This window comes from Vipera berus (genome assembly GCF_964194415.1).
Source record: "Vipera berus genome assembly, chromosome: 2".
Taxonomy (NCBI): domain Eukaryota; kingdom Metazoa; phylum Chordata; class Lepidosauria; order Squamata; family Viperidae; genus Vipera; species Vipera berus.
The window spans coordinates 108701799-108725430 of NC_138203.1; the positions used below are offsets into that span (position 1 = coordinate 108701799).

Consider the following 23632-nt stretch of genomic DNA (forward strand, 5'->3'; position numbering starts at 1 on the left):
TGTGTGGCAGAGGCAGTAGGCTGAGTGCATCAGCATGGCCCATTTCCTTGCCAGGCTTATGGACTAGCCTGTATGAATAAGCAGAACTGAGAGTAACCCACAGAATGACAGCTATTTATGCTTGCTGCCTCTAGGCAGCGACCAATCAAATCAAAACCTGTTTTCCCGCTCAAATTCAAACTTCAGCTTCCCTCCAAAACAGTTGGAGACACATTTAAATCAAACACATTAACCCTTAATAACAATACATAACAGAAGTTATCAAAGCTTGGTTCGCTCCAAAGTTTCAACCCAAAATATTCCCTTCTTTATACAACCCTGTCTCGGCGCCACATCCCTCCTCTTTCCCCATTGGCTGAGGTACTATGAGGCTACACTCTTTCCGACCACCTCTTAGCTAGTTCCTGCTACATACTAAATCATGTATCACATGTAAATTAAAATTAAATAATTTATGCAAGGTGTATCAGTTAATATTAATCAACTAATTGCACATGCTCAGTTGCCTGAGTTCTGGCCTTTTTTATGACTTCTTAGCAAAATAGGTTCTTTCCTGTTTTGCTAGTTATCTTCTCTTACAGCTCCTTTTCCCATTCTAAAGACCCAGATAACAATTTTGCCTACGTTTTTCTTTTACATCCTTCCTATATACTATCCTTTCCTGGTTCCCATCTACTATAGTTGCTTCTCTACTCGGTAAATTTCCACTGCAGCAAATTCAATTTTAAATTTCTCTTTCAATATTAAATTTTGAAGACCTTTCCTTTACTTCTATAAAATCCCCCCTTTTATTTTTTATTACACTGAAAGTCTTCATTATTATGCTTAGAAAATCTTATTACCATTAACTGTATAACTTCTTCTTTTCCTAAGGCTTTCCTCAAAGCTTTTCCTACAGCTTTGGTTAAAGTAGATGCACATAAAGGATTACATTGCACAACACATAAGTCCTATAGCCACTAAAAAATTTAGGCCAAGAAACATTTGTCTTAACCATTCAGTGTTGGGAAACCAATTAGTTAACCAATCATCCCAATCATCCATATATTTTCATACTTTTGTTCAGGGGCTTTAACCACTTTCCTGATTCCTTTTGAAATATCTATTACTGCTTCATGATTGTCATCTACCTTTAAATCCCACAAACAATTTTTTAGCTTTATTTCCCAGGCTGCTCTGGTGTGCTGTCTTCAGCAATATTAGAATTAGAGTCCACTCCTCATGATTATTTCACAGTTTTTCACACTCACAAATTGATCCACAATCACAACAGCAATCACAGCAACAGCAATCACACTGACAATAACAAAAGATACATATTTACCACCTAATTCTTACAATTTACAATTCTACATTTTCAGTTTCTAATGGTGTGACTTCTGTCTCAGTTATTGGTTTTATTTATAACAAACTTTTACTTCTCTCATGCTCATCACCAACACCTTTGTTCTTTGTCTGGGATCACCTGGAATTCTAATAGAGATGTTTAAAACAGGTAGGGGTTCTGGTCCACTACCCATTCAAGTTCTTTTAAGCGTGGCTTTCAGTCCTTGTCCTGGAATGACCATCCAGCCTCTTTCAGGTCCAGTCACCACCTTTGCTCATGCGTAGTGAGTCCAACCATTCTCAGCCCTCCGGACAGCAGATTCAATATAAGGAACTTCCCTTCTTTGGTTGTAGAAGTGTCTCCTTCCATTTACGAATCAGCACCCACTGTCCTGGCTGGATCTTATGGACTGGAAATTCCAAAGGAGCTGTTTGTGCCACCAAGACTTCCTGTCAAAGAGAAGACAGAGACCCCAGTACTTGTTCTACATATAGCTATTGGTCTCCCTCCTTTGGGAGACTTAGCCCTTTATTAACCCTTTTATATATCAAACATCCCTCTGTGGCCCTTTGGGCTATCCCATACATTCCAAGGGTAGCATAGAATTTCAAATACATTTCTACCTATGCTTTAATTCCGGAATGACTCCTCTCATATAGTTTTTGGATCACCATTCTTGCAGTATCTTGTGATAAGCACAGAATTCCCTTAATGCCATTTTTATTGTTTGGTAATTATAAATCTACTATAGCCTCAATCCTTTTACTATCTATTTTCCTTTCCTCTTCAAATATAATATATCCTACATATTTTACCTCCTTTTCTACCAATTGGGCTTTATTTGCTAGACACCCTCAATCCTTTCTTCTGCCAAAAAGTTGTTTTCCCATTTCTTGATAATTCCCAGAATAAGAGCTTACAAAACTGGGAAGCTACATAAGAATGTATTTGCTTCCACAGTTTAAAAGTGGAGGAAAGAAAAAAAAGAAAAATCATTTGTGCTGTGTCAGATAGACAACTCTTGTCCATGGAAGCTCTATCAAACATTGTCATATTTTTCTTTCTCCTCCCCTTTCCACCCTGATTAGATACCATGTCACAAAAATATAACTCAGTAAACTTACTGTAAACAACACATTCAGGATTTTAAAAGTTAAAGCACAGATCAGCATTGAGTCAACATTTCTGGAATGCCTTTTGTCTCAGGCAGATAATATTCAAATCACTCTTGTGGCAGCTCATAAAAGAACAACAGGATAGCTGAGAAGACAAAAGATCGTTTCCCCCCCCATTTCCCCCCTTCCCCCATTCACCAAACTAGAGTAAAAATTTATACAAAACTTCTGCTTTCAGAGAACTGTCCTCAAACATTAAACAGAAGGAAAATTGCCATAACACTTACAGAAATGGCTTGCCAAAATCTCCCTCCTGGGGCTGAACAGAAATAAACCACCCCCCAAACACTCAGCCATCCCTCATGGCCAAATCAGGATTTGAACTCACAGTTCTCCTAAAAAGCTGGACCAGATAATAGTTTAGTCCCCTGACACTCCTAATCCTCAAAATTCACCAAATTTGCTAGTTCTTCCCCCTCCTTCCTCTTAGGGCACTCATTTTCCCAATGTCCTTCCTCCTTCCAAAGGCACTCAATCCATTTCTTGGTAAACTAGAAAAATGTGGGATTGACAGTATCACCACCAGATGGATTTGTAGCTGGCTGACAAACTGTACTCAACGAGTAATCCTTAATGGTACTACAAGTACATAAAGTAGTGGGGTATCACAAGGTTCTGTCTTAGGCCCAGTACTTTTCAATATCTCCGTAAATGACTTAAATGATGGAATAAAAGGGGATCTTGAACAATGAGCCCTATCTAACAAAATGATATTTAATGTGGAGAAAAGCAAGGTTTTATACATGGGCAGGAAAAACCAAAGGTTTTGAGCCAGGCGAAACCTGGCTCAAAAACAGTAACCGTGAGAGGGACCTTGGAGTCCTAATGGACGAGTCCTAATGGACTTAAACATGAGTCAGCAGTGTGTTCCAGCAGCCAAAAAAGCTAATACAACCCTTGGTGGTATAAACAGAGGCATAGAATCAAAATCATGAGAAGTATTATTAAAAGGTAAAGGTAAAGGTTCCCCCGCACATGCGTGCTAGTCGTTTCGGACTCTTCCGTTTCAAAGCCGAAGAGCCAGCGCTTGTCCGAGGACATCTCCGTGGTCATGTGGCTGGCATGACTAGACGCCAAAGGCGCACGGAACGCTGTTACCTTCCCACCGTAGTGGTCCCTATTTTTCTACTTGCATTTTTTAAAATGTGCTTTCAAACTGCTAGGTTGGCAGAAGCTGGGACGAGTAACAGGCGCTCACTCTGTTACGCGGCACTTGGGATTCGACCCGCCAAACTGCCGACCATCTGATAGACAAACTCAGCGACCTAACCCACTGAGCCACCGCGTCCCTAAAGTATTATTACTGCTTTGTAAAGCCTTAGTAAGGCCACATTTGGAATATTGCTTACAGTTTGGTTACCACATTACAAAAAATATGTTGAGACCTTGGAAAAAGTGCAAAGAAGAGTTACTAAGATTATTAAGGTCCCGGAGACTAAAACATATGAAGAACGGTTGCTGGATTTGGGAATGATCAGTCTAGATAAAAGAAGAACTAGGGGGAACATGATAGATAGCCTCATTCCAGTATTTGAGAGGCTGCCACAAGGAGGACAGTGTCAATTTATTTTCCAAAGCACCAGACAGCAAGACAAGAAACAACAGATGGAAACTAATCAAGGAGAGAAGCAACCTGGAATTAAGGAGAAACTTCCTAAGAGGGAGGACAATTAACTAGTGGAACAGCTTGTCTTCAGACTTTGTGGGTGCTTCATCACCCAAGGTTTTAAGAAAAGACTGGAGAACCACTTGTCTGAAATGATATAGGGACTCCTGCTTGAGCAGGGGGCTGGACTAGAAGACTCCAAGGTCTCTTCCAGCTGTATTCTGATTGATTTCTTAAAATAAAAGTTGGATATCAAACATTATTAAACATACAAAATTCAAGTCACTCTAATCTTATGTACCAAGTTGGCAAATAATGATAGTAGTATTCATTATTTCCAAGGAATCTGGTTTTGCAATCTTGCATTCCTGCAATGCTGTCTATTACTGTACCATTACATGGTGATATTGCTCTTCTTAGGGTCACTGCAGGTGGAACTTTCTCAGATTTCATAGCGATGAAATAAATGGAGGGGCCTTCAAGCCCACACTAGCAAAAAGACTGTGGTATATTCTGTAGCCTCTGCTTCCGACCTCCTACCTCTTTCTTCTCTTTGAATACAAGGCAGCCATTTTCCAAGAAGAATGAGAACAGGTAAACTTAACAGAAGCTCAGCAAGGAAGTTCATGCACTTGTCTCCAACAAATTTTTCCTGTAAGTGTAAAATACATCATCTGTAACATGGAAAATAGAATAAAAAAAATTAGACAGAAGAATTGTAGTTCTGCATAGGATATGGGTATTGGGGGAAAAAAAGAAGGCAGCTGAGTTCACAAATACAGTAGAATGAATGAACAGAAGCAAAATAATAAGATAATTTTGCAAGGCAGCTGGTGAGACATGAGGAAAGCTCCAGGTAGAAAAAGGCACCCACATTGCAGTCGTGTGTATTTGCAGGCATGTGGCAGTAAATAGTGGATGAACTAGGACAGTGGTGGCGAACCTTTTAGAGATCGAGTGCCCATACTGCAACCCAAAACCCACTTATTCATCGCCGGGTGCTGGGTGGGCATGGCCACTGAGTGGGCGTGCCTATGGTAGTCATGCAGCATGGGTGGGCATGGCCAGGGTGGGCGTGGCCACCTTGATGTCGCTTCTGGGGAGGGATGCCTGTGGGGGCCAGGCAAGGTTGGGGGAGATCCAGGGGTTGTCTGGTGTGTGGGGCAGTGGGTAGGAGACTTGTCCTGTAGGGTGAGGTGAGGCAAGCGAGGGGGCAGGGCAGGGGTGCCATTGCCGTGGGGCAAGGGAAGGCGAGGCAGGGGCTGGTTGCAGACAAAGGGGTGCTCCAGTGAGGAGGTGGAAGAGGGTTTACACAAGCTTAGCAACCAGAGTGGGGATCCTCCCCCAAACAAATGTGCTTTGTGGGTAACCTCAAAGCACGATAGAAGAGACCAAAACCTGCTGCAACCACCCAGCAGATGGGAGGGGAATAAAAACCAAACAGCCCCCCCCCGCCAATCCTCAATGAAAGCCTCAGACAGGGGGAAGAGCGCGGGCAGGCAGGCGTCTTGCTCAGCTGATGGCTTGGAGGAGAAGGGCAGCTACACCCCCTGCCAAACGCTGCCCTCTCACGAAAGCAGGATGAAAACTCAAAAAGTGACAAGGAAAAAACGTTAAAACAGAAGAGTGTCTTGCGATGGTTTTCTTCCCCACTTCCTTCTAGCTGCAGGTTAAATACAGTACATAAAGACCACAAAAGAAAAAACTTGGCTTTCTCTCATTTTAATTCAGAAGGAAGGAATGGGAGTATTGGGGGTGTTGTTTGTTTCAAAGGAAGGGAAAGAGGGGCTGGGTGAGCGTGGCAGGAGAACGGCGATGGCACAAGGCTTCTGGCTAGGCAGGGGAGCGTTGGGGCACGTTTTTCCCCCCCAAGATGGCGGCGACCACGGGCGGCGTTTTGTGAGCTCCGCGACAAGCTCTCACAATGGAAAGCGGGGAACTCACTTGAGACCCAGCCGAGGCTTGTATTCGGACAGGGGTTGGAAATATTGGGCGAGCGTCGTTTTTGCGGCGTGAAGCCTTTCCCTCCGGAGCCTCTCCCCCCGGAGGGCATCAGCATCAGCAATTGAGCGGCCTGCATTCTGCCGCCGATCTTCCCGGTGCCCGAGATCAGCTGTCAGGCGCCGTTTCTCTTTGAAGCCCTGCAAGGCAGCAGCGGCTTGGGCAGTCCCCAAGCCGGCTGCAGACCATCTGGTGCCCGATTTCAGCTGGCGGGTGCTGTTTTCCAGCTGCGTGGACTGTTTTGGAACGTTATTTTCGGCTTTCTGGCCTGTAAAATGGCCACGGATCATCTGGTGCCAGACGCGTTGGCTGTGCGGAGGTTTCTTTCCTTGAAGATGGCAGAGACCTGGCGACCCGGAAATCGGCCACGGAATTCTAGATATTTAGGATTAACTGGGTTAGTCTCTGGCAGCAGGTTTGTATCGTTTTATTTAATTGCTACTGCTGCTTATGGGGTTGGCAGCTTGAATATCGGCCCTGATTGCGATTGCGATTGCATTTGCATTTGGATTACATCGGATGATGGCTGGAGATTGATGCAGGGTTTGATGGACTGAGATTTCCCTGCTCTCATGACTTCCTTTTGATGGTCCGGAACAAACCCGGGACTGGACCGCAGTGAGAGGGCGGCCCTGAACTAGTCATCAACCTCCCCGCTGGTGTGAGAGGCCAGTGGGGGAGGTTCTACCCGGCAATGACGTTTACCCACTCCCGACTGGATCTCACAGCTATGGTGAGAGGTCAGCTGTGAGCTCATCGTCTGGACCGGCTCAGGTGAGAGCAGAGCCGGATTGATGGATGAAGACGTGTTCCGGTCTTAACATTTTAACATTTTAACATCTTTAACATCTTACAACATCGTGAACAATGGCTCACACGGATATTTGCTCTATATGGGCCGATTACAATATTCTAGGTTGGACTTGTACGCCCTTAGGGGGGGTTCTCCCTCCTGGTCACAACCAGCCTTTCTGTCTACCATCTCCCTTGATGACGGGCCCAATTGTTGGGATCCCGAGAGGTGGTTGGGTTTACCTAGGGGCCTCTGGGGGAGACGCACTAAGAGGCCCCTGATATGTTTTTCAGCCAGTTATTTTAAGGGGTTAGGGAGGGGGAGAAATAGTGGGGAGGGGAGGGAACTAATAACCGGCACTCAGTCTGGGTCCGTTATGGGCTCTGGTGGAATGGGGTTGCGGGTGGAGGCTGCTGGCTCTGCGTGTGCTGGGGTGGGGTATCAAATCCCCACGATGATAGTGAATGGCAGCAGGTGGTTACACGGAGGGCCACATCAATATCTGGGATCGCGCCCTCGCTATCTTCGAGCGGTGGCACGCTCCGACCCTCTGGTTAGCACCCTTTTGCCTGGGGATGAGGGTGATCAGGTCCCTGAGCTTAGGCTGGTGTATTTTAATGCCAGATCCGTTGTTAATAAGGCTCCCCTCGTTTGTGATTTGATCGAGGAGGAATGCGCGGATCTGGCGTGCATTACCAAAACCTGGTTGGGCTCGGAGGGAGGGGTCCCTCTGACTGAGCTATGCCCCCCAGGTTTCTGTGTGCTACACCAGCCACGGGCTCAGGGTAGGGGCGGTGGGGTGGCGGTGGTTATTCGGGAGACTTTATGTCCGCGGAAGACCACCATTGTCCAGATAGGCAGGAGTGAGTCCCTCCTCCTGAGATTTGGCCCTCGGGTCCAGATGGGCTTGTTGCTCACATACCTGGCACCCAGCTGTGTGGCAACAGCCCTGCCTGGGCTGCTCGACACCCTCTCAGGGTTGGCGGTGGAGTTCCCCAGGCTTATAGTGCTGGGTGACTTCAACCTGCCTTCCCTGGGAGGGTTGTCAGAGTTAGCTCGGCAGTTCATGGCTTCCATGACGGCCATGGACCTGACACAGGTAATTCAGGGCCCGACTCATGTGGGGGGGTCACACTCTCGACCTGGTGTTTTTATCTGGGCAGTGGTTGGATGATCTGGGAGGGGGTTTGCTAGCCATTTTCACCCTGTCATGGTCCGATCATTATCTCCTGCGGCTGGTCTTCTGCTATGCCACCCCCCGTTGCTGGGCTGCGGAACCGACCAGGTGGTTCCGCCCCAGGCACCTAATGGACCCAGAATGGTTCCAGATGGCGCTTGGGTCTATACCCATTGCCCTCATTCACAGCCCGGCCGATGCCTTGGTGGATGCCTGGGAAAGGGCAGCCACCGAGGCACTCGACCGTGTTGTACCCTTGCGACCCCTGACCCGGCGCAGATCCCATTGGGCTCCATGGTTTTCTGTGGAGCTCCAGGAGATGAAGCGTTGGAGACGGTGTCTGGAGAGCGGTTGGAGGTCCAACCGGTCCGAATCTGACCGATTGCAGTTAAGAACCTTCATAAGGTCTTATCTTGCGGCGATGAGGACAGCGAAGGCTAATTATTTCGCTGCCCTCATTGTGTCCGCAGATAATCACCCGGCCGCCCTGTTTAGGGTGACTCGCTCCCTTCATAACCAGGAGGTGAGGGAGGATCCCTTGCAGGGTCGGGCCGAGGAGTTTAGTCATCATCTGACGGACAAAATCGCTCATATACGGACCGGTTTGGACTCGGACTGGGCAGAGTCTGACGTGGAGGAATCGGACGATCTTGAGCATGTTATCTGGACTGAGTTCGATCCTGTTTCCCCTGATGATGTGGACAGGATTATGGGGAGGCTGAGCTCCACCACCTGTTTATTGGACCTGTGCCCCTCCTGGCTGGTTTTTGCGGCCCGGGAGGAGACACGAGGCTGGTTCCAGGCAGTAATAACTGCTTCCTTGAAGGAGGGTATCTTCCCCTCCGCCTTGAAGGAGGCGGTGGTGAGACCCCTCCTCAAGAAGCCTGCCCTGGACCAGGCTGTTTTAAACAACTATCGTCCGGTCTCCAACCTTCGTTTTCTGGCGAAGGTTGTTGAGAGTGTGGTGGTGCATCAGCTTCCCCTGTTCCTGGAGGAAACTGATTATCTGGACCTGTACCAATCGGGTTTCAGGCCCGGGCACAGCACGGAGACGGCATTGGTCGCGCTGGTGAATGATCTCTGGCGGGCTAGGGACAGGGGTTATTCCTCTGTCCTAGTCCTATTAGATCTCTCAGCGGCTTTTGATACCATCGACCATGGTATCCTACTGCGGCATCTCAGGGGGTTGGGAGTGGGAGGCACCGTTTTACAGTGGTTCTCCTCCTATCTCCTGTGCCACTCGCAGTCGGTATTGACGGGAGGGCAGAGATCCACCTCGAGGCCTGTCGTTTGTGGAGTCCCTCAGGCGTCGGTCCTCTCTACCCTCCTGTTCAACATCTATATGAAGCCACTGGGCGAGATCATTCGTGGTTTTGGGGTGGGGTATCATCAGTACGCTGATGATACCCAACTTTTTTTCTCCACCCCGAACCAACCCAGTGATGCCCTCACCGTGATGTCCTGCTGCCTGGAGGCGGTCCGGGTTTGGATGGGGAGAAACAGGCTTCATCTCAATCCTGCCAAGACTGAGTGGGTGTGCATACTGGCATCTCAGGTTAACCAGACTATTCCATCATTAACGATGGGGGGGGGGGGTGAGGTGTTACCCCCCATTGATAGGGCTCGCAACTTGGGTGTTCTCCTGGATTCGCGGCTCAGTTTTGAAGACCATATAGAAGCCGTGACCAGGGGGGCTTTTGCCCAGGTTTGCCTGGTGCGCCAGTTGTGACACTACCTGGACCGAGATGCCCTACGCACAGTCACTCATGCGCTCGTGACCTCCCATTTAGACTACTGCAATGCTCTCTACATGGGGCTGCCCTTGAGGACCACTCGGAGGCTTCAGCTGGTGCAAAATGCAGCCGCGCGAGTTGTGATGGGCGTTTCCCATTACTCCCATGTAACACCTCTGCTCCGTGAGCTGCATTGGCTTCCAGTTGCCCTCCGGGTGAGATTCAAGGTGCTGGTGATGACCTATAAAGCCCTAAATGGCTTGGGTCCAGGATATCTGAGGGAACACCTGCTGCTGGCATCAAGTTTCCTTCGTCCTGTGCGCTCCCACAGGGAGGGCCTTCTCAGGGTGCCGCCGGTAAAAGAATGCCGGCGGATAACACCCAGGGGGAGGGCCTCATTTAAAGAGCTCATCTGTCAGAAACTTGACATCAAGCAGGAATCCACCAACTTTACAAACTAACTAGGGGGTCCCCACCTCCCGTTGCTGCCTCCAAGTTTGGGAGACAGGCTGACAAAGAGTTGGGGAAGATCCCATCATGGAAGAAGGAAAATTGCCTGAAGTCAGTTCCCTGGCACAAGCAGCCACCCCAGTGGGGTATGGGCCAGCGAAGAAGCCAGTAGGAAAAGAATTTCAGCAATCCAGCTGGGAGCTAGACCCAAACAACCAGGAAAATTGGTCTGGTCATCAGAGTGGACTAAGTCCAGCGGAAACTCCAGGCACCTTGAAGTGGCCTTGCCATCCCCGAGGGCTTCAAAGGCAGAGGAGGTGGGGTGACAACAAAGAGACTCCTGCACATCGCATTCCCCAGACCGGTGGGGAGCTGCCAGGCCATCTGAAATTGAATACTTGGGTGAGTGGAAATATCCGTCTACAGCCCATAGCCAATCAATTGACAATCTAGCAGAAAGATTTGAAGAGCTAGAAGTAAGGAGTACAAAACAGCTCCTGCCAAGAGAGGCCCCCAGCCCCTCTTTCGCAGAGCTAACAGCTCTCCAATCCCTGGAGTTCCTGCTAGGGCCTCCAGTCCCACAGAGGAAGAGGACCTAGGGCCCCCACAGCAGTGGGGAGTATGGCAACCGCCACAGGAGGGGCAGCAAACTCTGGGCCTAAATCAGCTAATAGAGGCCTTGCAACAGCTTGGGGTGATGCCTGGAGAGCAACAACTAGTTGGGAGACGACAACTCCATGGAGGCTGGTCCCCATCCCCAAGCACCAAGCAACCACTGAGGGGCCCGCAATTGAGGGAGGTGTCACAGCACTTGAGGCTAACACGTCTCCTAGTAGATCAGCAGCAGAGGGCGCCACAATTCCCTGCAGACAAAATCCAGAGTAGATGACAGCAACCCCCCATCTATCCAACAACCATTGAGGGGCCTACAGCAGCAGGTGGTGCCACAACTTTCCGCCGGCTGACAGCAGCATCCCCTCAGACAACCACAGCAATGAGAGCAGCAGTAGGGCCCAAACATGCAAACCCTGGGCATACAGCAGCACCAATGGGGTAGCCAGCAACTGGGGGTCCAACAGCAGCACTGGGGGCCCTGGCCGCTGTTGAATCAACAACCAGGATGGGGCCAGCAGCAACTGGGGGCACAACAGCAGCAGTGGGACCCCGGCAGCCATTGAATCAACAATTAGGATGGGGCCAGCAGCAGTGGAGGGCCCGGCAGCCTTTGAACCAACGACCAGCAATGGGGGCCCCAGCAAGCAATGATGAGCCCACCCTTTAGAGCAATCTTCGATGGGGACCCAGAGAAACTGATTTTTTTCCTCAACCAAGTGCGCTCTCACTTGAATCACTGGGCCTATCTCTACCCGGACCCAGGTGCTATGGTCGATGTGATTGCGTCCAACCTAGAGGGAGAAGCATCCGAATGGATAAACAATTTTTATAATGAGCAAGCCCCTGAATTGGAGGACTCCCACCTTTTCCTCCTAGGGCTGAGACAAAGATTTGAGGACCCATCCATTGCCCTCAAAGCAGAAGAACAAATCCACAAGATAAAACAAGCTGGCCGGCCTGCCCTGGAGTACGTGCGGGAGTTTCGCAAGATTGCCACTCGGATAGACAGATGGCCTGAGCAATCCATAATTCATCAGTTTAGAGAAGGGTTAGACGACCACCTTTCTCAGGCATGCATCTACCGAGCTGTGCCTGACCAGCTGCAAGAATGGTACCAGGCAGCAGTGAAATTAGATGTCCAGCTTGCCCGCTATACAAAGCCTCCCCCCACCTGAAGCTGCGCCAAAGCCAGAACCCAAATGACTACCCCCCCAATACCTCCAACTACTCCTACTGCCAATAGACCTAGGCCACCTACAGGCCTGCCAATCAACTGCTTTTAATGCAGACAGCAGGGACATCAAGCAGCGAACTGCCCAGTTCCCTACCTCCACAACAGCAGAGTAGACCGGAACCAGCAACGAGGAGGAGATCTGCACAGCAGCCACCGAGAGAAAAGTCCAACTGGGCTACCCAGGAGCCCGTTGCCCAGGTTACATCCCCCACCCAGGAGGACACTGCCCCACCGACTGGACCCAGCCCCACTCTACCCGGCTTTGACAGCAACAACGAAAGGGAGAACAACCCGATGGTGAGTCAACATGTCCCACCTTTTTCATTGCCTGCTAAACTCATAATCCCTAAATCAGCTAAAACTCAAATACTTTGGCCACCTAATGAGAAGGAAGGACTCACTGGAGAAGAGCCTAATGCTGGGAAAGATTGAGAGCAAGAGAAGAAGGGGACGACAGAGAATGAGATGGCTGGATGGAGTCACTGAAGCAGTAGGCATGAGCTTAAATGGACTCCAGAAGATGGTAGAGGACAAGAAGGCCTGGAGGAACGTTGTCCATAGGGTTGCGATGGGTCGGACACGACTTTGCAGCTAACAACAACAACAGTACACTAATGAACATTGGCACAAGTGTGGGGACCCACATCAATTAATCTGGAAGCAGTAAAATAATGGAATAGCTTGGTGGAAATGAACATTAATTTAACAAGGTTTCAGAGACTGATTTCCTTCCTTCCTTCCTTCCTTCCTTCCTTCCTTCCTTCCTTCCTTCCTTCCTTCCTTCCTTCCTTCCTTCTTTCCTTCCTTCCTTCCTTCCTTCTTTCCTTCCTTCCTTCCTTCCTTCCTTCCGATTGTGGGAATTTGGCTTTTGCAATTCTTTCGTAAAGCACCACATAATGTCCTAATTGGCAAACTACTTATGGTAAGTCTGAGTTGGATGGATGATAACAAGATAGATAAGCAAGAATGTAAATTGAAATCTATTGAAATATCAAGGTTTCTGATACTCATCAACATTTTTATTACAGAAAGGAAAGTGAAAAGAATTTATAAGATTTGCAAAAGATACAAAATGGGGTATAATAGTTAATATTCTAATCCAGTGATGGCGAACCTTTTAGAGACCAAGTACCCAAACTGCAACCCAAAACCCACTTATGTATCGTCATGTGCCGGCTGGCATGGCCCATTGGGTGGGCATGGCCCATTGGGTGGGTGTGCCGCAGTGGGTCGGCATGGCTGCGGTGGTAATGGTAGACTGGGTGGGACTAAGAAGTTCAGTCAATGAATTCCAACTTTGCGAGATCTTTTTTTTTCCAGCGAGAAGTTGAAAATGATTGATTGATTGAACCTTTTTTTTTGCATACGGCAGCAGAGGCCTAAAACGAAAAGGTTTTATAAAACCCAGCTGAAGGCCTAGAACTGGAGTGATGGCACCCGTGCCCACAGAGAGGGCTCTGCGTGCCACCTGTGGCACTCGTGCCATAGGTTCATCACCACGGTTCTAATCTATCTAATGACTATGATAGAGGAGATAAAGAGAAGACTCTTTAATTTGAATTTCTGTGCTGAGAAGAGCTCAGTTTCTAAATGGTTCCTTGCATCTCTATGCCTTTACTGGTTTCATTAGTATTTGCCAAGATTCCAGGTTATTTTATACAACTTTATTTAAAATTAATATTATAAATAGAGTCTTACAACAAAAACAGTATCAAATAACAAAAACTATTTCTCAAGATTCTTGGTGTGGGTTCCTTGGTGCTCTCTGAGCTTGGTGTTTTCTTGCAGACATTCCAGTACCAAATTAACACTGATGTTACCTAGTTTGATAATGAAATGTTTCCAAGAAAACAGCTAATCTCAGAGAGCACCAAGGACCCCTTGGTTCAATCCTGAGCTACAAATATTCTCTTTCATTGATTTCTGACTGCATACTGCAATTATTATATATTAGTTTTGGAGAAGGAGTATAATATATAGATGTATCTGTGTAATTCCAGCAGGGGCATCTCTATGAAGTATTTGGAGAGGATTCTTCTGTTGATATCTAGATGTTCTCTAGATGTATTCCTCCCAAATCCACTGTTAACTTGAAAGACTAAGTCCAAACAAAATCCCAACTTGAATGAAAAGCCAATATGATATTGAATAAGGTTTTTATAGCTTTGGTGCAAAATATATGATGCATTTTGTGATGCACTACTACAAAACACATACTAGAGAATACATTCTATCTTAAACGGAATATGAGTTACAGTAGTAAGGCATTTTAACCCAAACAAAAAAGGCAAGCTTAGGAAGAGACATGAAGGAGCGGTCAAGAATTAATGACATAATTGGCTCAATTTCAGTGTATGAAATTAACAGTACTACCCATTCTCTAGTGAATAAGATTTATACAAAAGGGGAGTGAGTTACATTATAATAGGATGATATCATAGACTCAGTTCCTAGGATAATTACTTCTCCACCCTTTTAGCTGCTGAATTCATGTGGTTTGGAAATGAACCATTCAAGTATGGTAATAAAACAACCAACAACATTGTTTTCTAGCATTGCTGTTCCTTTCTTAGTCATGAATGCCTGTGTCAGCTATTCAATAAATCTGTACTAAAAGACAGTGTATTTCCAGAGACAAGATATTCTTTTGTAAATATATTTTTCTTTATTTTCTCAGCAGTCATAAAGGCATCTTTTTCCCAAACACATTTATTATCACTTCGTTTATCATCTTAAAATTGTGAAGCCTTTAAGAGACCAAGCTATGTATGGCTTTAAAGGTTTAAACGAATCCTTTGAAAAGCCAGATGCAGAAGCCTATTGGTAATCGATACAATCTCCTATCAGCAGTTGGACTGCTGCATTTTGGACCACCTGTAGCTTCTGAGTTACCTTCAAGGGAGCCTCACGTCAAGCATTTTGCATCGTTCTAGTAGCTAGAACTACTGCAAAATGCTTGACATCAGGCTGCCTTGAAGGTCACTGTTGTAAGGGCTTGACATCAAATCAATAGCAGTTAACTGTGAGAGGGATCTTGGAGTCCTAGTGGACAATCATTTAAATATGAGCCAGCAGTGTGTGGCAACAGTCAAAAAAGACAATGCAGTCTTGGGTTCGTTAAGAGGGATAGAATCAAGATCATGTGAAGTATTAGTACTGCTTTATAAAGCCTTAGCAAGACCACACTTGGAATACTGCATACAGTTTTGGTCATGACAATATAAGAAAGATGTTGAGACTCTGGAAAGAGTGTAGAAAAGAGCAACAAAGATGATTAGGGGAGTGGAGGCTAAAACATATGAAGAATGGTCAAAAAAATTGGATGTGTTTAATGAAAAAAAGGACTAGGGGTGACATGATAGCAGAGTTTCAATATTTGAGGGGCTGACACAAAGAAGAGGGAGTCAACCTATTTTTCAAAGCACCAGAAAGCAAGACAGGAAACAATGGGTTGGAAACTAACCAAGGAGAGAACTAACCTAGAACTAAGGATAAACTTCCTAACAGTGAGGACAATTAACCAGTGGAACAGCTTGCCTTGAGAAGTTGTGTGTGCTCCACCTTGGAGGTTTTTAAGAAGAGGTTAGACAGTCACTTGTCTGAGATGGTATAGCGTCTTCTGCTTGAGCACGGGGCTGGATTAAAAGACCTCCAAGGCCTCTTTCAACTCTGTTATTCTGTTAAATACTTGACATCAGCCTCTCTTGAAGGTCATTGTTGTAAGAGCTACCCTATCCCAAAAAACCTCTAATTCAGGGGTCCCCAACCCCTGGTCTGTGGACTGGTACCAGGCCGCAGCCAGTTTGGAACCAGGCCGTGCAGCTGGAGGTGGACTGAAGGCATGTCTTTCACCTCCAGGCATGAGGTGAGAGTGCAGGGGTCTGGACAGGGGCGGGAAAGTGGCTAAGCAGAAATTGTCTTGCTCAGTGCAAAGGTCCTCCAGCAGCTGCACTTGCAACTGGCTACTGTTCCTCCTGCTATTTCTTCCTCCTCCTCTTCTTTCTCACTTTCCTCCTCTCCCCCTCCCCCTCAGCTCCCAGCTGAGCTTGTGCACCCAAGTTTGCAAGACAAGCACATGCCAGCCCAGCTTGCAATTGCGAGCTCCCCCAAAGCCTCATTGGAGGGAGACCCTCCCAAGATATGTATGTGTGTATATTTTGTCAGAGTGCAAATAGGGGCAGGGAGAAGCTACCTTTCACCTTAAGCTCTGTGTCTCCAAGCGATTCTCTCTCGTCTGCACCTTTTCTAAGACTGCTGGGCTCTGTTGCACTTCAACTGGAGTTTTTTGCTTTTGTTTTGATGCTCCAAGTGCCTCATGTTTTGGCAACATTCTGCCTGCTTTTCATGGCTTATTTTGGTGTGTATGTGTGTTCCGCCTTTCTTCTGTAGGTCTCCAAGTTTGCAAGCCTACCCGGCTTGCAAAGGGTGAGGGGGGAGTGGAGAAGCTACATTTTCCCTTAAGCACTCATTTCCACCTTTTCAAAGACTGTTAGGCTAGTGCAGTGCCTAGTTGGTTCCCTCTCCCTCTCTCTCTCTCTCTCTCTCTCTCTCTCGCTCTCGCTCTCTCTCTCTCTCTCTCTCTCTCTCTCTCTCTCTCTCTCTCTCTCTCTTTTCTTAGCACTTCCTGGGTTTTGCTGGAAGGCTGAGTTTTTAGGATTGTCTTTTCATTCTCACTTTCTTAGAAGCAGAAAGTCACTGATGTAATCTAATGCAATGTAATAATAATAGAAATAAGTGCATTATTTGTTGGTTGGTTAGAAAATTTTCAATAAATGTAATGCATTTGAGTCATCCTGAACCCACCCCCCTACGTCCCCCATCCCATCCCACCCTCAGTCCATGGAAAAATTGTCTTCCTGAAACTGGTCCCTGGTGCCAAAAAGGTTGGAGACCTCTGCTCTAACTGATGCAATAATTGAAGCTGGGCAAAGGACTTCCTGATCACAGCCTCCATCTGCTATCCAACAATAGTCATGATTGTGTGAGGATCCCAAAGTTGGGAGCCTCTCTTTCAGACGATCTTGTCTAGAGCTAGCATAGAAACAAATAACAATTCCATCTTGTATTTAATCTATTTTCTTGTTATCTATTTAGATCTTTACAACATACAAAAATCTTCAAAGAGATCAAGACCTCCACAGCCTACTCTCAGGCCAGGATGGCAACATATACAGGTAATCCTTGACTTACAACACTTCCTTTAGTGACCATTCAGATTTACGACACTGAATAAAGTGACTTATGTCCATTTTTCACACAACTGTTGTAGTATCCCTGTGGTCACATGATCAAAATTCATGGCAACTGATTCATATTTATGACGGTTGCAGTGTCCCAGGATCATGTGATCAACTTTTGCAAACTTCTGGCAAGCAAAGGTAATGGGGAAGCCAGATTCACTTAACAACTGTGTTACTAACATAACTACTTCAATGGTTTACTTAACAATTGCAGCAAGGAAAGATGTAAAATGGGACAAAACTTGGTTGTAGATCAAGGACTACTTGTAGTTTATCATATTGTTTTTAAGCATAAAGATATATTTGCTTAAGACCAGGAATAGAAAAATAGAAGATGTTATGGAATTAAAAATCTAAGTATAGACGGAAACTCTGCTTCTTGAATAAATTTTGCCAAATAAATGATTACTGGTACCATAGTAGCTTGATTCCAAATAGTTCCATAATTCCATGATAAAATCAGTCAAGAGCGTTAATATTTGAACAGTGGTGCAGAGCAAAGGAATCCTATATTATATAAAATCATATAAAATTATTGCATTAAGGGTGACAGATTCCCTTGAATGTCTTCAAAACTTGAGAGAATGTAATTTGAACCTGACAAATCTTTTGTGATGAAAATTCCACTTACATCTTTTTTCTGAGGCCATCAGAAATTGACCATGGTGATAATCCATCAGTGGTAAATAAAAAAGAAGCGAAATCATGAATAGATACTGTAGTCCTAAAGCCTTAACATCACTTTATAGAAGTATCTTATTGAAATATCTTACATGAGAACCATCTTCCTACTCAGTTAAGAATCTCCATCCGCAGAATTCTTATCCAGGAAAGGAAGGCAGGCTAAAAGGTTTTCCTGGTCAGTTTTGGTTTAAAAGACTGAAAAAAATAGGGGGAAAAATAAAATAAAGCATCCTATGGTACCTGAACAAGTAAATTAAAACAAGGGAACTGTGAAAGTTCTGTGCAGTAACAAGCTAAACTCATGGCCGTTTCAGAGTAACCATTCTTGTCCTGAAGAGATTAACAATGTTTTTCAGTACAGATGTTTGAATTATTGTATTGTACCTGGTATTCATTCTGTTTACTGGTGAGAAGCAGAAGCAGCAGAAGCAGCAGAAGCAGCAGAAGCAGCAGTAGCAGCAGCAGCAGCAGCAGAAGAAGAAGAAGAAGAAGAAGAAGAAGAAGAAGAAGAAGAAGAAGAAGAAGAAGAAGAAGAAGAAGAAGAAGAAGGAGAAGGAGAAGAAGAAGAAGAAGAAGAAGAAGAAGAAGAAGAAGAAGAAGAAAGAAGAAGAAGAAGAAGAAGAAGAAGAAGAAAAGAAGAAGAAGAAGAAAAGAAGAAGAAGAAGAAGAAGAAGAAGAAGAAGAAGAAGAAGAAGAAGAAGAAGGAGAAGAGAAGAAGAAGAAAAGAAGAAGAAGAAGAAGAAGAAGAAGAAGAAGAAGAAGAAGAAGAAGAAGAAGAAAAAAGAAGAAGAAGAAGAAGAAGAAGAAGAAGAAGAAGAAGAAGAAGAAGAAGAAGAAGAAGAAGAAGAAGAAGAAGAAGAAGAAGAAGAAGAAGAAGAAGAAGAAGAAGAAGAAGAAGAAGAAGAAGAAGAAGAAGAAGAAGAAGAAGAAGAAGAAAATCAAATTGAAGAATGAATGAACGAATGAACGTGTACATTATTCCGAGTTTCACTGGAAGATATATGATGAGCTCTTGATTGAAATGGAACCAGTTTCCTCTTCTGCTGCGCCCGAAAGTTCTTTTCCTCCGCCCGGAGCATCAGTCTCCACGGCCAGCTTGGCCTCGCTGGGGGAGCCGCGCGTTCCGCCAACTTCACAGACCACCCTCCTCCGCCCTGTCGGCCTGTGATGCATGGTGGGCGGGCTAGAGGGAAGGAAGGAAAGCAAGCCAAAAAGCTGCCCAAGCGACTGGGTGGAGCTCCTGGACGCGCCGCGCTTCCATCCCGAGAACTCGCGACCCTCGGATTCCTTACCCAGACGAAGCCGAGGTCCTGGCGAGTCTCGCAAGCGGAACCAGCAAGATGGTGAGGGGGCTCGGCCGACGGGGAGATGGGGCCTGGCTCTGAGGTTAGGGGACTAACAGGACTTCTGTAAGCCTTACCCCTCTCTTTCTCTTTTGCAGCTGTGCAGCCAACTCTTCACCTTCGTCGTCGTGACGGGGATCGCCCTGGGACTCCGGACTTCGGTAGGAGATGCGTCCTGGCTCGGCGCTTATCGGCGCAGCCGCCGTTAGGGGAAAGATGCCTCCCGGGATCCGGCTTCAGGACAGGGATGGGAAGAAAGGAGGGAGGCTCCGGAGCGAATTCCAGAGCACGGCCTGCTTCAGGCCAGAGCCTCTGCTCTTGCCAGCTCTGGGAGGCGGAGGAGTCTTCCTCCCCTCCCGAGGAAACAAAAGGGGCTTCTTCAAAAATAGAGGTTATGGATCTAAAAGAGAGAAATAGCTACTTTTGCCATTTCCGTAGAGCAAAAAGTTTTGCTCTGTTGTAACAGAAAATTTGTTGTAACCGGTGAGGGCTTTGTGAAAGAAAGAGAGGGAGGGAGAAAGAGAGAGAGAGAGAGAGAGAGAAAGAGAGATGTTTAATATGACAGAATGGGGATAATAGTTCTATAGGGAAGAGCATGTAATTCATTGTATTTAAATATAAATTGAATTACTTTTTCCCCTCTCTGTAACCTACATTTGGGAAAGTGGTCCTGTGCATGCTTCTGAATGTTCCCAGCCAATCCCCTTCCCCACCTAAATTTTAAACCTTGCTATTAGACCATAAATATAGAGCAAAGTAATGGTAGAAAAGTCATACACTCACAATTCACAAAGGCATTATTACGAACTGTCATTGATGTTTCAAACAATGCACAAAACCGTTTTGGTTTTAATTGGAGCAATGCCGTGAACCATCTTTCAACAAGACTGCAGGGGCAGATATTTAAGTAGGTGAAAATAAAATATAAAAAAGGTGGAGAGAATTAAGAGTGAGGCATTTTCAGGGCATTTTAAAAGCTCACAAAGTTGATTTAGCAGATTCAATCAATTCAAATCAAATTTCTCAATAACACCAAATTTTTGCTTGTGAGTTCTATGACTGATACCTGAATACTACATTGGCAGATCTCTTTCTCCTTCTGTCTCTCTTTCTCTCTCTCTCCCACCCTCCAAATATGTATACTTACATAGAATTAATTAGAATTAATGGCCAGCACATTTAGCATTTCTCTCCTTTTACATGTTTGATGAACATTCTGTAGATCTGCTAAAAATTCCCCTAAAATTCTGACTCAGTGTCTTCAAAGTGGCTGTTGAGCTCTTATTAAATATTGTGCATGCTAGTTTAAAATTGATGTGAAATAATTGATTATTGGCCATCTGTATCCATATATTCAGATAGCCCATATCATTTTAATCAACTATGTGCAGGGCTTTTTTTCTCATAAAACGGTCAGAACGGAGTTCCGGCACCTTTTTGGGATGGAACCTTGTAGGGTAGGCAAGGCGGGTTGTATGATATGTGTGAGTTCCGGCACCTTTTTCTTTTACAAAAAAAGCACTGACTATGTGAGTCCTGACTGAATCAGAAGAACCAATTTAATATAATTTATGCTGAGGAAGGGGATTCCCCCCACACACACACCCATTGTCTGTTAAGGTGAAGAAGTCTACATGTTGAAGAGATGCAAAGAAAAGCCCTCTGGGAGGAGTGCAACCAGATTAAAAAACATGAAAGAAAAACATTTGTTATACTTTATGTTCCCAGCAAATGATTCATCCTCATCTGGAAACAAAACTGATTATCTTAGGTTTGCAGAAGGAATTCCTTATTAAGTTGAAGAAATCAACTAAATAAATTATAGTGACTAGAGTAATGTCTGGAAGGCCTTCTAAAGATGCATAAACCTATTGAAACGTATGAATTTCTGCTCCACTTTTTTATTGTATGCATATTAATATATTACCCTTGGAAATAGGGAGGAGAAATAGTGCTTGAATTCCCAGAATCAAAGCTTTCCTAAAAGTGAGGTCATTGACTAAGTACTTAATAATCGCCATAGAAAATGTTTTAAACTAACCAGATTCAAGCAAAGGGACAAAATATCCCTTACAAACATCTCTGGTGAGTTCCATCCTGTCCTTTACACAATTTTCCCTCCCTTTTATATTAACTTCAGATCTATTATATTTGATTGTGACCAAAATTACATTTATAATGAATATTTCTTTTTCTGATTTATCCTGAATAACTCTTTCTCACTGTGAATATGGTAGACTTAGAGATGGTCTGTGTTACAGTGATGTAAGCAATTTTACCTCACTCTGAGATGTCCCGCTTTGGGAGTTTATCTTAAAAACACTTAAGAGTTCCTCAAAGCAATTATTGAAAAGTGCAAGAATTCTAAACTTGTGCAGTTTTTTGAATTTCTCACCTTTATTAAATTTATTTATGTATTTATGTGTTTGATTTACATTCTCCCTTGCCTCTATGAGCTCAAGGCTACTTAGCTGGGTTCTCCCTTTTTTCCATGTAAGATATGAGATTCTTAGTTTGGGGTCATCCAATGAGTTCCCACAGCTGAGGGTGGATTGGATTTGAACCCAAATCTCCCTAGTACTAAACTTATCCCTAATCATGGCATCCAATTAGCTGTTATTCTGAAGAATTTTTAAAGCAAGCAATATGCTATGGTGCCATAGTGAGAGGGAGCAAAGGAGAAATGACAGAGACGTGCCAGAGCAGTTTCTGCGATAGTCAGGATATAATATGTTTAGACGGTGGTAAAAGTAGAAAGCTGAGTGGGAGTAACAGCATCACTTCATCTAGCCAGCAATATCATATGTATTCCAAAGAATGTTTCTGGACCTTTTACAGACCCCATAAGTATTTTATCTAGTATTTAGTCAGTGCATATATTTGGAATTTTGAAAATAAGACACCTGTGCACAATGGCTGGGCAAGAACAGGGGCAATGTCCATTAACAAAGTGGCTGCCAAAGAAGAACAACCACAAAACATAAATTTCCCTTAAGACGTTCTGATTAAAATGTCCTTAGCATCTCCCTCTAGTCTTCCAGAATCACGTATAGCACCCTTTGTTTACCTTTGCCTTTTTTCTTCTTTTTTGTGAGCAGCTTGCCTATACTAACTACCAATTTTCTAAAAAAATACTTAGTGGGCCAGTTAAAGGTCCAGCAACGTTCTTTGAAATACATATGATATTGCTGGCCAGAACTTTAAATAGCAGAAATACAACTTTCTGAAAGTTGTGTTGTTAAAATAATATTGCATAGAAAGGTCACATTTACGCCCCTATATCCCTTCTTAGAGAGCCCAGCCTTGTGTAGTAATTTCACATCAACAAACTTAGCAAAAAGTATTATCTGGCAAACCTCTGTAACAAGAACATTTCAAATCCAATGAAAGTCCTATCAACTTTACTTTCCAGACCACTCGATTTTCTAAAGGCATGAAAGCCCAAATAATGACTTTTGAGGAAATGCACAATACGTGGAAGGAACTGGTATTCAGGGAAATCTGTGCCTCCTGGATGGTGTTAGATATAAGCGACGCAACATTAGCATGCAACATTAGCAGTCCTAGTTTGCATTTAATACCATAAGCATGCGTGGGGGATGTCTGGATTTTGGTACCCTTTTTTAGCATGCTGGAATAAATGTCCACAAACTGGCCAATGCTGTTTCTTGCTATTAGCAGGGAAAGGTCCATGTGGCTTGGGAACAACTACGGTTGAAAATAGAGTATACTCATTATTGTACTAAAAACCATGTGTAAAAGTCTTGAGCCATGGTACACTGTGGTGGACAATACTGTATTTCATAGCCTCAGCTATTGATAGCCCTGAGAGTAGATGTTTTATTGTAACTTATTTTCACGTCAGCGGTAATAGCTCCATGATATACAAATTTAGTAAATTATAATTATAATAATAATATGTGTGTCTTGAAATATAAAAGGAAGATGTAGTAAAGGATATAATTAATCAATAAAATAAAAAAAGGAAAAACAGTATGTTATGTGTTTGTGAAATTAAGAGAAAGCGGAAGGATGTAATAGATCTGAATTAAAGTAATTAACTGAAGAATACATGTGAAGTGAAATTGTGGATTTATTATGAATGAAAGAGGTAAAATGTGTCAGAAAATATGCCTTGGTCTCATCTAGATTGTTTTGGTGTGTATAAAAGAAGAAAGTATAGCTTGGTAATAGTTTCATGTTATGATTCAATTAATGGTGATACTCAAGATAAGCAAATTCAGTTTACTCCCA

The 23632-nt window shown here is 44.7% G+C and overlaps 1 protein-coding gene across 1 annotated transcript in view; it reads left to right on the top strand.

Moving 5' to 3' along the window:
* FSTL1 (follistatin like 1) overlaps window positions 1-23632 on the top strand; it is a 51145-nt gene that overhangs the window by 2169 nt on the left and 25344 nt on the right. Inside the window, exons 2-4 of the mRNA XM_081317173.1 lie at window positions 17206-17285; window positions 18450-19378; window positions 19477-19539. Coding sequence (XP_081173299.1) covers window positions 19376-19378; window positions 19477-19539 — 66 coding nt within the window. The 5' untranslated portion in view covers window positions 17206-17285; window positions 18450-19375. The remainder of the gene's footprint in view (window positions 1-17205; window positions 17286-18449; window positions 19379-19476; window positions 19540-23632) is intronic.